Source organism: Ursus arctos, chromosome X (assembly GCF_023065955.2).
Source record: "Ursus arctos isolate Adak ecotype North America chromosome X, UrsArc2.0, whole genome shotgun sequence".
NCBI lineage: Eukaryota > Metazoa > Chordata > Mammalia > Carnivora > Ursidae > Ursus > Ursus arctos.
Window position 1 is genome coordinate 6891902 of NC_079873.1, and position 16792 is coordinate 6908693.

Sequence of the window (16792 nt, forward strand, 5' to 3'; positions counted from 1 at the left end):
GCCTTAGTCCACTCGGGCCACTATAACCAAATACCATGGACTGGGCGGCTTATAAACGATAGAAACTTATTTCTCAAAGTTCTGGAGGCTGTAAGTCCCAGCTCAAGGTGCCAGCATGGTCGGGTTGTGTGTCTGCTGAGAGCCAGCTTCCCAGTTCCTAAATAGCCATTTTTTCGCTGTGTCCTCACATGACGGAGGGGCAGGGAGCTCTGCGGGGTCTCTTTTATAAGAGCACTGATCCCATTCACGGGGGCTTCTCCCTCATGACCTGATTACCTCCCAGAGGCCCCACCACCGAACACCATCGCATGGGAGTTAGGATCCCAGCATGTAACTGGGGGGTGGGGGGGGGCATAAACATTCAGATCATAGCACACTGTATAATAACTTACGTTTTTATTAATACCACCTTTTGTTGAGCGGTTATCACTTTTCTTTTTATTTCAGATGTATAAGCACTCTCTTGGGCTCTTAATTAAAATTAAAAAAAAGAAAAGACCGTTCTTTTGGCAGTCACAGATGTTACTATTTTCTTTATGAAATGGAATATATTGGTATTTTAAAATACCAAATCACTGACCACATCCTCTGAATTTGACCAAAGTTCTAGAGGGAATTTGAGCAAAGGGCGAACACTCCCAAAGAAATGAATTTTGCAGATGTAAAGGAAGAGGTTTCCTCCCCTTTGAAGTTTTTATTAGATGAAGATTTATTGTAGTTGAAAATTGGAAGTGGTGTGAATTCTGTGAAACATTGCTTGCCCTTATAAAAGCATACGGGCCTGAACTTGGCCGCTGTGAGCAGGGGTGCGCCTGCGGTATCAAGGGGCATTTCTGCACTTGGCGATCCAGTGCAGACTTGAGAACTGGGAGACGTGGGTTTGAACCCAGGCTGCTCTGCCAGATCTAACAATATGCGATGATATTATTAACATAACATGTAATGTATACTTATATAATATAATAATAATATATAACTTTTTGAATAACAGTATTCTCTCTGAAATACTAGGACTTCAAGACCATGTTCCCTAGTAGCTTTCACACTTTTTAAACAGTGGAATCTTTTTCCCTTTCCTTTCCTACAAGTGACATCTTCTGCGCATCTCAGACATTTCCTGTCTGAGACAGAGCAAAGAGGAGTGCTTACTAAGCAGCGGTGAGGGTCCCCAAGCTGAGACAGGCTCTCCCTTTAGCCGCTCCTGCTCCCCACACCAGGACGCCCTCGGAACAGAATGGAAGCAGCTGTTCTAGGCCAATCTGCTTTCTCTTCGAGGTCTCAGAGCCACTTGGGGAGAGCTCAAAGTGCAGGTCTGTGGCCTTGAAGTTGAGCTGTCATTCTCCGAGGTGCGCTGCGGTGTCTGCGGGGGATGAATTACGGGGCTGCTGATCCCCCTCCCTGAGGGAATTTGGGGCCTAATCGTGGAACCTGGTGCCTTGACAGGCTGCTGGCTCAATCCCTGGGTTTACTGATGGCCACACTTAGGCTCTATTGCTACTAAAAGCCCTAAGGAAATCACAACACTGAAGTATAAAGCCGAGCTGACGTGCGTCGCGGCTCACATCACAGTTGAACGCTGATGGTGTGTGTCTGTGCTTCTGTGGCTGTTTGATTAGCTGTCATTTCCAAGCCATTGAAAAGGTTTTGTTCTGTGTAGTGGAGTTGCATTTCTCTCTGTGGGTGTGGGTGTCAGGTGATGATCTATTTGCTGTGCTTTTCATTTTGGAGGAGCTGTAGACCTGGTTAGCAGAGGGGCTGGTCACTGATGGTTACAGAGAAATCCAATTTCTCTGGCCTTGGGTTGTTTTTGTCTGAGAATGATGTAACCCTTTCCTGCCGCCTTCATCAGCCTTTGTGGGTTGTTGGTGGGGACGTTAAATGAGATGTATCGGAAAGCCTTTTATCAGATGAATACAGGGAGACGTTATTACGTAAACGAGTCTAAGTATTCTCTGCAGGAAAAGTTGGGCCACTTCTTGGGCTGATGTGCTGTGAGATGGATGACCTTCCATCTCTACCTTCGGTGGAGACTCTTGGTTCTCTGTAAAACAGCTAAAATGGGAAAGCATGTGGGCCGGCCATGTTGGGATGCAGAGGTGTCACCAGGGAATGTGTGGGGACCCACGATGTGCCCGCATCCACTCCATGGAAGAGGACTCAGGACCAGTTTTCATAAATACATCATTTGTAGCTGATGCGGTCCCAGTAGTGCTCTTGAGCCCTGAGGCCTGATTCCAGAGGGAGGGACTGGGTTCCCGCCTCTTCTATTTGTCCTTCTCTTATTCCAAGGGTGCTGATAGCGCAGACCAACTCCGGGCCTAAAGTGGCAGAGTTGGCGAAGTCTTCACCGTGAGTGTGCAGATGCAGCGTTAGGCTGATAATCAGCATAATCCCCGCAAACACTGCGTGCCCGGCGCCCTGCCAAGGAAGCCTTTCCCTGACATTTTCTCATTAAACGGGGGAGGCATTAAACTGAGGCGTGAAGAGTTGAAGTGACTTGCCCAGGGTCCTGCTGTAACACTCAAGTGTCACTGGTACTCACCAGCCTGCCAGGATGCTTTCATGAGTGGAAAATCGGGGAGTTTGGGCTGGCTGTTAAGGATCCAGATTCCCCGGTCACCTGGGGGAGACAGTTTAGCCCCAGGACCTGTGTGGTGGCGGGTCTGGAATCTGAGAGGCCTGCTGATGGCTTTCCAGAGGAGTTCATACCGTTTCTGGACCAAAGTATTCCAACCAAAAGGTTAGCCCTGAGGCCTTCCAAGGCCCAAGACCTAGGTAGGGGAGGTGAGACGAAGGGTGCGCTGTAGGAGCCGAGCCTCGGCTTGGTCAGCACTCGGCTTCCACCACCCAGACCAGGCCTCGTGTGCACAGGGGCGGACTGGCCGGAAGGAGAGAGGGAAGGAAGGAGCGAGGGAGGGAGGGAGGAAGTTCGAACGGATAGAAGGAAGGATGAATGGGTGTTTGGATTGAAGGAAAGAAGTGAAGAGGTGAGTAGGAGGGGGAGGGAGAGAGAGAGAGGGAGAAATTAGAACCGGAATGAGATAAAGAAAGGTGGAGGAGACAGTTTGCAGTTTTGTATGAGGCATCGTTACTGCATTGCTCACAACTTTTTGCTGTTTCCCACATGTTCTTGTACACAGATGTCGTTCGTATGTTGATTTAATAGGCATTTTGGACCACTAACCCCGATGCTGGGGATAAACAAATAAGACATGATCCTCCTGTCAGAGAGGAGTTTAAAATGTCAGGAAATTACCTAAGCCACTGTTGGTTGCCTAATCATTAGTAGAGGTCATGGGAACCCTGCTTCGCAAGTCCTCACCTGCATTGGGTGTTCCTGGAGCAAAGGAAGCCGTCCACTGGTCAAGTCTCATCTCTGTCTGTATACCACAAGCAAGGAAGGTTTTATGGGATCTTTATTTTTCTTTGCCGAACCAATGTGTTCGACTGTCTCCCACCTTTCTATAAAGCTTCTGAGTTTTGCATTGTTGTTCAGTGGATTGTTAGACTCTCGCATGGAATGACTTTGATTTTTCTTTTTAACCAGGATTGATAGAAAGATGTCAAGCGCTCACAGCAACTACAAACTGAATGAGGCCCAGGCGATAATGAGCGAGCTCCGGACCATCAAGAAAGCCATTTGCACCGGCGAGAAGGAGAGGCGGGACCTGATGCAGGTAGGGGCCCGGCATTCTTCACAGCCCGTGTCTGTCTGCCTTTAGTTAACATTTCAGGCAAATATGTGTTGACAGTGTGTATTATATATTCGTTATATATACAGTTCATGTATATTTTAAAACATACATACATGCCGTATGTGTATACATGTTCTTTATGTGTGTGTATATTTCTGCGTACTGTGTATTAAAATATTTAAAAATATGGGTGTTAGTTTCCTAGGGCTGCCATGACAAAGTACCACAAAGGGGTGAAGAACAACTGAAATTGGTTCTCTCAAGAGTCTGGAGGCCAGGAGTTCACAGTCAAGGTGCCAGCAGGGCCATGCTGTCTCTGAAGGCTCTAGGGGCGGACGCTTCCTCACCTCTTCCAGCTTCTGGTAGCTGCTGGCAATCCTTGGCGTTCTTTGGCTCGTAGATGCCCCACTCTAATCTCTGCCTTCGTCGTCACATGGTGTTCTCCCCGTGTCTCTGTGTCTACGTTTTCTCGTCCTTACTTACGAGGATGCCAACCACTGGATGAGAACCCACTCTAATTCAGTATGACCTCACCTTCACTTGATTCCATCCGCAAGGACTGCCTTTCCAAATAAGCTCGCTTTTGCCAATTCTTAGGACTCCAACCTGTCGTTTGGGAGGGCACAACTTAAGCCATAACGATGGGTGATACAGATTGTTCAATAATCAAAATAATTTAAAAAGTCTCTGATGAGAAGTCTTGCTGTCACCCTGTTCTTTCATCTCCTGTAACGACTTCCCTTAGCTTGTATTCCCTGCCAGCATTTTTGCAGACCTGGGAGGGTGCGGGCACACATTCGGCTGTCCCACGGAGAGCTAGGGCTGTGCCTCCTGCTGTCCCAGCGGCTTCCTCACGTAACAGTAATGCCCACACCTGCTCCCGTGTCTGTACACAGCGAGCTGCTTCACTCCTTGATAGGGCTGCCAAGTGTTCTGCCGTGTGCACAGATGGTCGTTACATGGCTGGGATCGTTGGGGCTTTGTACTGCTTTATTCTTTGTCCCTTGAACTTCTGGAGATTTTGTTATTTTTAGAAAAAGCTTGAGTTTTTGCAGATCAATGTGCACTGGTCTTTTTGCTCGATCCCGGGGTGCATTCAGATGTTTTGGGTCCGGCTTTCATTTTCCACTCAGCACACTGAGTGCCTAGGAGGCGTGTGTCTAGATTCTGCAGAATGTAAGGCATAGAAGGACATGTGAAGCAGAGCTCGGACTTGTGGGCCAAGTGAGACAGGTGCACACATAGCTGCCTTGCACGGCAGTGCTTCTGAAGGTCAAGGATTCAGGAGACTTACGGAGTGTCCCCACGGTGGTCATTAAATTGCCCATTACTGGGCCCTACCCCAGGCCTGCTAGATTGGGCTCTGGAGGTGCGACCCAGTAATCTGTATTTTCAGATGCCCTCCCAGGTCACGAGAGGTACATGGTCAATGAATGGTTAGATATTCTCCGAGCACTGGTGGCAAGAAGAGCTACTGCCATTTACTGAGGCCTCTGAGCGCAGCGTTGGGCGAGGTGTGGTGTGGACGTCACCCATACAATCTAAGCCCAAACCCCGGGGCTGAAGCAGATGGTAGTCCACCATGGGGGCTTGGAGGCCTTGCCCCAGGAGGATGAACTAACTTCTCTGACCTGGCCTTTCCAAGTGTGCAGAGCTGGGACAAGCTTGCCTTGAGTGGGTTCCCCACCATGGAGGCTGGAGAGAGAATTTCTGTAAGAAGCTTTAGACCCCAGCATCCTCTCTGAGAAGCTCCTGGGAGAGGCCTGGGCAACGTCCTCTCCAGGAAAATCAAAGAAGTTGTTCTGTCTTTTATGAACTTAACAGTATTGGCCCATCCCAGCACGCCTTTGTCTGGGTCCAGAGCCAGCCACGCGTGTTCACTGCCCCTGTGCGTTCTGGTGTCTGCAGAAGTGTCTGCTGGAGATAAATCTATTCAAAAGTCTTCTAAAAAAAATGGTAGAAAATCTGATTTCTTTTTGATTTCCATCCAAAGGAGTTACGTACACCAGAAAACATAGTTACTCTAGTTTTTGGCAAGCTACCATCCATGTGAGATGACTCTTGACCATGTAGAATTATGACTGAAAAATCAGGTTATAAAAATAGGTAAACCTCATCTGGGAGTGGTTTTCCTTCTGTGGGGTTTATAAAAATCTCAAGGTAGCATTCATCCCTGTCAGACTCATTTATTGATACAACATTTTGGATGGCAGTGCTCCCCTCCCCATTTTATTGAGGTACGATTGACAGATAAAATTGTGTAAATATAAGTTGTACAACCTGATGATTCGATACCCACACATAAGGTGGGATGATTACCACGATGAAGTTAGTTAACACATCCGTCACCTCACGTGGGTACCTTGTTTTTTGTCTGTGCGCGGCGAAGACTTTCAGGATCTACTGTCTGAGCAGCTTTCAGACATGGAGTTGCCGTGCTGTACGTTACAGCCCTGGAACTTATTCGTCTTATAACCCTCAGTCTGTACCCTTTGACCCCACAGCCCCTGGCGACCACCATGCCACTCTGTTTCTCTGAGTTTGGCTTTTTGGGAGGGAATGCTAATTTTTTTTCTTTAGGAAACAAAGATTTCAAAAAACAGTAAAAATGGTACCACAGTTGTTCTCTACATAATTCCCGTGCTGCCAGGAGGACTCCGTCACTGTCTGATTTAGATGGCTACACGTTGGATTAATGGTGCAAGTCGTGAGGGACGCGTCTTTTACATCTCGTGGGAGTGGGGGTCGGGGCAGGCCAGCTCTCCGGCACTGACGCGGCCGCCCTGGAGCCGATGCAATGACAGCTTCTAAAGGGAAGAGAAGCATTACCACCTCCGCTCAAGTAACTCGTTTCCTTCTGTTGCAGAGCCTGGCCAAGCTGACCGATGGCTTTAAGAATAGCTTTTCTCTTAGCGACCCTCCGCAAGAGTTCCCTCACAATCCGGGTGTGCTTGGCGATTCTTTACCTCAACAGTTCTGCGATGCGGGGTCTCAGACTGACATCATTGGAGAGGTATGCCAGGAACGGGGGGAAGAGCCGAGCGTGCCAGGAGAGGAAAGAGCTGCTTTCGTGTTGCCATCACGCATTTGTTTGACTTTGCCACTTTCTCTTCAGGCATGTTTTGGCTTTTGTGCCATTAAGTTTGAAGGAAAAATCCAGCTGTGAAGGTTCCATGGCCTCAAAGGCAGTTGAATTGCTTCTTAGCTTTATTCTTATAATTTGGATTCTTTAAAACAGCAGAATGCTTCTGAGAGTTGAGTTTACATGTGGTTTTTTTTTTTTTTAAGATTTATTTATTTATTTAGAGAGAGAGAATGCAGGGGTGGGGAGGGGCAGAGGGAGATGGAGAAACTTAAGCAGACTCCGCACTGAGAGCACAGAGCCCGACACGGGGCTTGATCTCACGACCCTGAGATCACGACCTGAGCCAAAACCAAGAGTCGGACACCTAACCGACAGTGCCACCTAGGCACCCCAAGTTTAGATGTGTTTTTTAACAGACATGACATTTTATTTAATTTATTTTTTAAGGTTGTATTTATCATTAGAGAGAAAGAGCATGGGCAGGGGGAGGAGCAGAGGGAGAGGGACAGCAGACTCTGCACTGAGTGTGGAGCCTAATGTGGGGCTCTATCCCACGGCCCTGAGATCATGACCCAAGCCAAAATCAAAAGTCAGATGCTTAACAGACTGAGCCACCCAGGTGCCCTGACATATGACATTTTAGAGCAGGGGTCAGCTAACTTTTTCTGTAAAGATCCAGATGGTAAATATTTTAGGCCTTTGCACGCCATGCAGTCTCTGCTATAACTACCTAACTGTGTTGTTATGGTGCAGAAGCCACCATAGGACAGGACTGTGTTCCAGTAAAACCATAAAAACAGGATCGGATTTGGCCAGTGAGAGCCACAGTTTACTGATCTTTGGCTTAGACCCGTGATTTTCAGAGGCTTTGTGTCTGTGTCACCCTTAGGTTATACTTTGATGCTATTTCTTATTCTAAAATAATGTCAGGAAATTGAATTGAATCAAAATTAATTTTGCTTAGAACTTGGAAGAATTTCATAATGCCCCTTTTGATAATTAGTGAAGCCTTGAATTGCTGCAAAAACAAAGTTGGCAATCATCATCTGAAGTAGGGTAGTGAATACTTAAAGACGCTACTGTTGTAATGTTATTGAGTGAAGTTTATTACAAATGGGAAGAAAAGATGGCTTCTTTTTCTTAGGGCTTATGAATTTATAAAGATGAGACATCAATTGAATGTGGAATGTCCTCCCCAAAATTAAGTAAAGAAAAAGAAAAAAACAGGAGAAAAAGCCATTGACAAAAAACTCTGAGTTTTAAATAATTAGCTAATATTTTGAAATTTGGGCAAATAGTATCTCTTTGACTATAATATGGTAAATAATGACTCTTTTGTCTTGGACGTCCTGAAACAGTCCTATTTTAAGTTTTCACTGTCAAAAGTACACTTAGACATTTTTGTTTTGTTTTGCTTTTTACACTTAGACATTTGTGACCAGGCAGTTTTGGTTTAAAGAATATGGTCACCATCTATATAACACACAGAGAAGAATCTGTTAAGTCAGAAAGATCTGCCATTTTTGCCTAAAGATTTTGGCACACAGGAAGGAAAGAAGTAAAAGACTCATTGAATTCCATGAATAATTTATTGCTGTTATCATAGGTTAGATTTAGAATTTAGAGATTCAGCTAGTTTGAGAGAAACACGTAGGGTCAAAGGTTCTCTAATGATCTAGGTAAGACTTTCCAAAAATGTCAGGTGCGGAATGGTTGGTTATGCTGTTGCGGTAACTTGAGCCGTAAATTGTCATGTTTGTGAGGTTACTGGGGCTGGCCCTGGGTTGTTCATTGTTTCCATATCCTTTTGATAGATGAGGGGATCGAGATGCCAAGTCACCTGAGGTCATGTAGCCAGGGAGAGGCAGGTCTGCCTAGGCTTGAATCAGCATCTCTGATGCCTGAACCCCTGTACGTTCTACTACGTCATGCAGTTGTACAAAAGTGTATTGAAAAGCTGAACTGGATTTGTTGGTATTGCTGCATAACAAATTACTCTAAAACCTAGCGTCTTCAAACAGTACACTTTTATTATCTCACACTTACACTGTAGCTCAGGAGTCTGGGCAGGGTCCTCTGTTACAGGGGCTCTCCCGAAACTGCCAGCAAGGTGTCACCCAGGGCTGCAGTCTCATCTGAGGACTTGACTGGGGGAGGAGCCACGCTGAAGCTCCCATGACTGTTGGCAGGATTCACTTCCTCATAGGTTGTTGACTGAGGGCTCTGCTTCTCTACTGTACAGACCTCTCCAGCACAGTAGCTTGTGTCATCAAAGTGTGCAAACTGAGAGTCTGCTAGCAAGATGGAAGTGACTGTCTTTTGTAATGTAATCACAGAAATGGCTTCCCATCATCTTTGTTCTGTTCTACTGGTTACGGTCAAATCATGGCTCTAGAGCACCCTCAAGGGGATTTCACATGGGTTGAATCCCAAGAGGTGGAGACCATTGGGGACCATCTTAGACATCTGCACACCTGACTTAGTTATCACTTTGAGTCTCAGTTTTGTGGGATGGGTGGTGATGTAATTAGACATGCTTTTTGAGCCCAGGACTTTGCAAACACAGCTGTGTACACACCACAGGCCTAACAGTGAGAGTCAGTGGTTGGGGTGCGTGCTCTAGGACCACACAGAAACTGTGAGACAGAAACCTGTTGAGTCCATTGGGCTGTAGGTTTCTCCTTTTTTGACTAAGATGTCCATTTTGTTCTCAAAGAAGAGTGCAAAAACAGAGCTTAGAGATCTATAGACAGCATTGAAAAGAGGTTTTAATAAATGACATTTATTGGTCTTGATGAGGGGTCAGCTGCAGGAGTCTCTAACAAACAAGATGATGAGGTGACACATAGCTCATTTCCGGTGTAGACGGTTTCTGGAGACGGGATGCTGTAGCCTAAATATATTTATATTGAGGAAGCTGTGGAGAGGGGCTTTGGATGAGGCCATTAAAATGTGCACAACAATGGTGACACGTCTCTTCGGAGAATGTTCGCTCCATTCCTCACTCAAAGCAATAAAGACATAAAGAAAATCCTATTGATGTATATCAAAACAGGTATCAGTAAATTCAGCACTAGTCATTCCAATAGAATATTTTCAAATGTTTGTTGACATGAGGTTATTTAAAAAAAAAAAAGACTTAGTGGCTATAACATATGGTCAAGTTAAGGTCAGATCTACAGAGACAATTGAGTTAATGAACTAGTGTCATGTATTTCTAGGAATGAAGGAAGAGGTAACCGAGGTGAGCTACAGTTATCTCCCATACAGGTCTTTTTTGGTTTTGTTTTAGGAATTCGTTTAGTTCAGCATAATTGGTATGAAGATATTTAAGTACAGCTAGTGATCACGTCAGAGCACCGTGTTTCGGTTCTAACTCCCAGGGCGATGCGCCCCCGTCAGGCTTTTCCATACGTTGCTTTCTTTCCTTTTGACTTTAGTTCTTTAACATGCTACATACCGTTCGAAGGAGCCCCGTAGCCCATACCTCACCCAGCTCGTCCGTCTTCTTCAAATCTTGTGACTCCTTAGGAGAACATTATTATTCTGTATTTATTGAAGGACGGGGGAACATACTGTACAAGATGGGGTGAATATTTTTGCCTGTGTGTCAACTTTTATTAAATAATTCCCTAGTTTTTTAAAACTTAATTTGTTGTTGTTGTTAGGAATTACACAATAGATGAATACACTTCCACTGTTAAAAAAAATAATCCACCAGTGTTTGGGAAGCAGAGTCTTCCCAGCCCCACTCGCAGCTTCCGCCAACCAGGAGTATTGTGTGTTTCCTTCCAGACCCTTGAGAAATGGAAATTTAAAGACAAATTAAAATATTCTTCATTGTTGCCGAAAGTTGAAATGAGTTTTCTATTTTGAAAATATGTTTTTAATATGTTTCCTCTTTTTTTTTTCTTCTGTTCCGGAAAGTTTGTCTTTGATGATAAAACAAGACTTGTAGACCGAGTCAGGCTTAATTGGCAGTACGAGGAAGCCAGAAAGAGGTAAGAAGCTCCTTTCTCAAATCTGACCTTTTGCTTCCTTCCTTTCTCCCATGGAAAGAGGTTTTATGGAGCTCTAGTATGGGACTGTCCACTTTTTATCAGAAAGCGGTGTCTGCTAGAATACAAAATCCAGGATCTTCCTTTCTGGGTAAGCCTCTTAATACCCATGACAAAATTCCATGTGCATTTAAAATGTGAAATTCTCACTACTGTGAATAGTTCTAAAGCCATGATTTAATAAAGACAGAGACTTCCCCAGCTTCCTTCTCCTCTCAGATAGCTCAGGAGTCCCACCCTCCCCACCTCCCGACCAGCAGCAGTCCCTCAGACCTGCTTCAGCAAAATTGCCTTATCTTTTATGTATGTCATTTCTAACTCCAGAGGTTAATGGGAACAGTCACATATCTCGGTTTAAAAGACAGTTTAATAAGGACTAGGTCAACAGGTGCTAGGGGTGCCTCATCTGCTGGGTTTCGGTGGAGAGAAATCGAAGCACAGCCTTTTATGTTGACCTTCGCTGTAAATTGCCCTCGCAAAATCGAGACTTGACCCTGTCTGTACATGTTCAGGATTTGTCTTTCTGTCGCCCTCTCCGAGCCCTAAGCATCGGACAAGGGCAGAATTGAGAGGCAGTATGTAACGCTCGCAGACAGGCAGTATTTTTAGCACGTCACGTCCCTCCCCACGTTCTCAGGACCCTGGCTTCAGTATTTGGACCCTGCCCTGGCTTTCGTGTCCCCTTTCTAGAGACTTTCTCTCTTTCATGTCTTCTGAAAAGAGCCTTAAAACCAAATTATTTCCAAATATGTGCTTGAGAAAGCTATGAAGCGTATCTTTTTTAAAAAGTTTCCTTAGTCACATATGAACTATTTTCTTGGAGGGTGGGGTAGAAGGAGCGGAATGCCAGGTGGGGTAAGGGGGGGTCCTTTCTGGAAGTGAAATAGCTGGGTCTGCTCCATATTCTGTATCATTCATGATGTCTGGAAATCCACTTTGTCGCCTTTTTAGAAAATGTAAAAATAGCAACAAAAGCGGATCATATGACTCCCTGCTAGAGGGCTGGCCTGAGCTGACGTGGGCTTTCTGCTTGCTCAGAGCTCGTATACCCGCTTCTTCCTGGCTTCTCACCATGTATCTGTGCTGGGCTTTACGTTTCCATGCGGACCGCTGCCAAGTGCATTCAGCCGTGCTGCTTATCTCCGCGGCCATATTCTCCATTTGTCGTACATTCCTTCTCCTGAGCTCGCTGCCGTGTGTCAGGGGCCATTGTCCCCTCTGAGTATTCCTCCGCTCGTTCTTGCATGTTTCTACTGGATCGCACAGTGTGGGTGCTGGAATTTGCTGTGCCATATTAAAATGCAGAAAATAGATGTTTGCTACGCTTAGGGACATAATCGTTAAACGTGTTTTGCTTCGACATTTATTTAACATAGCAAGCGATTTCTTTGTTTTCTAGAGATAGTATCGGTACATAGTGAGTAACCTTTTAAATGTTGAGATAAGACATTTGGGCTAAAAGGCAAGTATTTGAGAAAATTATTCAGGGGAAGACAGTGCATTTTATCGGTAGCTCTTAAATGACAGTACTATTTCAGGATTGCCAGGACCTTGTTAGGAGACGCACTGCAGCTACGTGGGGTGGGGGTGGGTTGGGGGGATGCCCTGCCCCCAGTGCTTCAGCCTTTGTGGGACAGAAACGCCATTCTGGGCTGCACCGGCCACAGTTAAATATCTGGGACACGTCGTGGAGATGTCCTGGGTCGGCCTGCATAAGCACGGAGTGTCCTTTTCCCACTAGCACAGTGGTTCCCAACAGGCGGAGTGGGGGAGTGGGGACTTTACCCCCAGGGGACTCCTGGCCCTGTCCGGAGGCAGGTTTGGTTGTCACAGCTCTGGGGGACCTGCTGTTGGCATCTAGTGGGTGGAGCCCACGGTCGCTGCTCAATGTCCTCCAGCTCATAGGCCGGCCCCACGCAGAGAACGGTTCCCCCACATGTCAGCGGTGCCGAAGCCGAGAACCCCTGCTCTGGCTGGAGGACTGTGATGTCTTGGCGGGGCCGTCCCCGAGGGATTTCCTGCTGGCCGATGTCAGTGGGTGACCCTAGTAGCTTCATCCGCACCCCGCAGCAGGGGGCAGAGAAGCTGCTGGAGAATGGGAGATTGTTCTTCTTTCTATGTAATACCTGCCCTGTTCTGGACCTTTCAAAAAAACCGTGTGGTCTATGCGATGTGATTACATATGGTCTTTAACCTATTTGGGAGATAAACTCCTCCCTGACTACCAGAAATATGTTGGTGTATCAGTGGCTCTGCCTGAGGGTGAGGACCTCTCCCTACCTCCACCGGGCAGTACCTGCCGGGGTTGTGTGCGTGCGTGCGTGAATGCACGCGCACATGCATACATGCGCACACGTACACACGGAGTCAGAAACATGCCTGTGTGTGCTCGTGCATACATGCACACATATAGTACACACATGTGTACAGATGTGCATGCACGCTTGTATTTTCCTCTTTGTTTTTATTGCAAAAATGACACATGAATCCATTGTTTTTGTCACAGGCACAATCAGTAGAGACCACCCACTTTCCCCTTCTCTAATCCCGCTTCCTACCGTCCATGGTCTGGCATGATGCCTTCCAGGCTTTTATCTCAACATTTAACTCAAGTGAGCCCGGTGGAGTGAAGGAGCATGTGATGCGTAGCTTAGGGTGCGTACACATCCCTCTGCGGATGGACATCTTACACGGTTGCGGTGTTTCCTTTACACAAACAGCGCACATCTTTTCACACGCCCCAGCCTTGCAGAAATGACCGTTTCCTTGGGCTGATAGTTACCAATGATATGCACAGATCTTAAGGCACGCACATGGGAAGGTTTTATAGGGTCACCTGGGTGACTCAGTCGGTTGAGCGCCTGACTCTTGATCTCCGCTCAGGTCTTTATCTCAGGGTCCTGAGGTCGAGCCCCGCGTGAAGCCTATTAAAAAAAGAAAAAGAAAAGAAAAAAAAAGTTTTGGTAGATACCCCCAAATTGCCTTCCAGAATGACTTAGGCACCTTGCACTGCCACCGGCGCTGATGGAGAGCCCTGATTTTCACATCGGCTGAGCATCATTAAACATGTTCATGCTTTGTAAATTTTACTAGAGTAATGGGCAAAGACCTTCTTTCAGTTGTCATGTGCTTCTCCCTGGTGTGAATGGCACATTTCCTGGTGCCATTCAACGTAATTTTGTGTGACTTTTGGTTATTTTAATTGCTATGTCTGAATTTTTTTTCCAGACAAGTGATCCTTTCAAAACCTGTTAGATGCTATCATTCCCCTGTTCCACATGGCTCTTAACCCTTGAAAGAGGCAACTTTTGCTCCCCAGGGAACAGTTTTGGTCCTCATGACTGGGGACAGGGTACTGCTGGCGCCCAGTGGGCGGAGCCCGGGGACGCTGCCAAACAGCCCACAATGCACAGCATGGCCCCACAGCAAGCACCCCGGTGGCCCAGAGTGTGTCAGTAGTGCCTCAGCTGAGAAACCTTACCCTTGGCCTTCTTAGTACGCTCCTAGATCCCGGCTGTGTTTGGACAACAAGGGCCCACAGGAGCCGGTTTTCCACTAATTCAGGACATTAGCCCACTCCCCTGTGTCCTCCCTCGCCCTGTACCAGACAGGTTGGCCCCTCAGTGTTCCTCAGACACACCAGGTCTCAAACCTGCCAGGTGAACTCCTGACTTAGCGCCTAGAGTCAGCAGAATAATGGCCCTCTCAGAATGGTCCTGTCCTAACCCCCAGAACCTGGTGGGTCTGTTGCCTTCCGTGGCAGAAGAAGCTTTGCAGATGGGATTAAGTCAAGGACGTTGAGATGGGGTGATGATTATGGGTGATCCAAGTGGGCTCAGTGTCATCAGTAGGGGACTTAGAAGAGGGACAGTCTGAGAAGGAGATGTGAGGAGGGGAGCAGAGAGCAGAGTGGTGTGGGCCATGAGCCGAGACCTGTGGGCAGCCCCTAGAAATGACAGTGCAATGGATTCTTCCCTAGAACCTCCAGAAGGATCACAGCGTTGCCCACCCATTTTTGACTTTTGACTTCTGGACCTATAAGATAATAATGTGTGCTGTGCTAAGCCACCACGTCTGTGATCTTCTGTTAAGGCAACAAGAGGAAACTCACACAGTGCCCTTGGCCTTTGCTGTTTCCTCTGCCGACAGTGGGATGCTTTACCTCAAATTGTCAGGTGGCTTCTGCTCTTCTCTTGGTCACCTTGTCAGAGATGCTTCCGTGATCATCCAGAATAAAGTAGCATGACCCATTCCCGTGCCCGTCACCCCGATCCTCCCAGCAAATGTAATCACTTAACCCATTCTCTACATACGTGTTTGCTTTTTCATCATTTGTTTTTCCCTCCGAGAATGTAAACCCCACAAGGGTAGGGATTTAGGTCTGTTTAGGTCATTGCTATAATTCCAGTAGCTGAATACCCACTGAATATCTATTGAATGAGTAAACGAGGGCCCCATTTGGTCATACTTGCTATTTGGCCCTTGCTTCTGCCTGTGGGCAAGCAGAAGGAGTCCTCGGGGGCCCAGGTCACCTCCAGGCTGACTGCTCTGCTCCTGGTCCCTTCCCCAGGGCCCGATGTGGGCCTTGGGTTATTTCTCCTTGACCTGAGGAGAGAAAAGGCATCAAGATATGCGTGTCTTTAGGGTTCTAACAGAGGCAGGGGAGATGGTCTCTCTGTTTCAAGAACAGTGTTTGCATGATACGTAATCACACCAAGCTTACAGCCCTTGGGCCTTCATGGACATTTGAAAAGGCTCATGATCTTGAATCTTTCTGTAATGAATTCTCTTCTTGGGTGCTGGAGAAAACAGCATTGGAGCTGCACCCTGAAAGATCCTGGGATTCTGGCTGCCCATGCATTTGGGAAGGGCTTTCTCAAGCAAGAGGGGGGCAGGGATCAGGATGGAAAGATGTGCGATCGCAAGTTTCTGAGGAGGTGGGGGCCGGTCTGCGGCAGCCGGACCAGCTGTAGTTGCAGAACGAAGGGGAGCAGGGATGGGAGGGTGGGATGGAGGTTGCCACAAGCAGAGAGGCAGGTCTCTATCATGGGAGACCACTAGTACCTTGGAAAGGAGGGGAAATTGCTGGGTATTCTAGGACTTTTGAGTCGGGAATGTTCAGTGTGCACCATCCAAATGGTGAGATGTCCGGGAGGGCAGTTGGGGGTGGTACCGACGTCATGGAGTGGCTGAGCTCACCTTGGGAGAGAGCGTGCACTGAGAAAGGAAGAGAAGTCAGGACTGAGTCATAAGAAAGTCCCGTAGCTATTGGCGTAGTGAGAGTGAGGTTGGCCAGGGGAGGGAAGTAAAAGTTCCAAGAGAGTCTGGCTAGGAGTGAGCAGAAAAGAGAAGAGGAAGTAAAACCTCAGAAGACATACCTCCAGGGACCCACAGCAGAGGGGGAGATGCTGGCAAAGGACGTCAGGAAGGGAACAGAGAAGTAACACCAGCGGGCGGACGGACAGACCTCTGCTTCCCCAGCACTGCTCAGAGGGGTCCGTGGTCCACCGTGCACGGGGAAAAGGAGGGCAGCGACAGGTTTTTATCACGCTGATTTGCTTTTTTTCCATTTAAAGAACTCTTATTCTGATCTTTTTTTTTTTTCTTTTAAAATATCTTTCTCTTAAAAAATGATGATAGTTGATGTGAGTATGTTTTTTCAAAATCTCTACTTGGGAAAATAAAAAGTTGGTGGCCCTACATCAGCCCCTCCCCCTTCCTTAAGTCGCACCTGCCCATGCGGAGTGTGATGGAGATGGCACTCCCTGGAGCTAAAGGAGGCGAATGGCCCTGAAGAGAGAGTTCTCAGAGGCTTACTTCATGGCCGAGGGTCGTTGAGAAGGTGGATCTGGAGTTTTAATAATGAGTATCTGTTTTCATTGGACTTTCAGCTGCTTTAAAATGTCTATGAAGCATTCTTGCTGGCAGAGACCTCAACCTCTGTCCACCAAGCC

At 47.0% G+C, this 16792-nt stretch overlaps 1 protein-coding gene across 2 annotated transcripts in view; it reads left to right on the forward strand.

Annotated features, from left to right (window-relative positions):
- WWC3 (WWC family member 3) overlaps positions 1–16792 on the forward strand; it is a 117792-nt gene that overhangs the window by 65114 nt on the left and 35886 nt on the right. For both annotated transcript variants that reach the window (XM_048213426.2, XM_057309988.1), the window contains exons 6-8: positions 3548–3677; positions 6562–6708; positions 10708–10781. In XM_048213426.2, coding sequence (XP_048069383.1) covers positions 3548–3677; positions 6562–6708; positions 10708–10781 — 351 coding nt within the window. The remainder of the gene's footprint in view (positions 1–3547; positions 3678–6561; positions 6709–10707; positions 10782–16792) is intronic.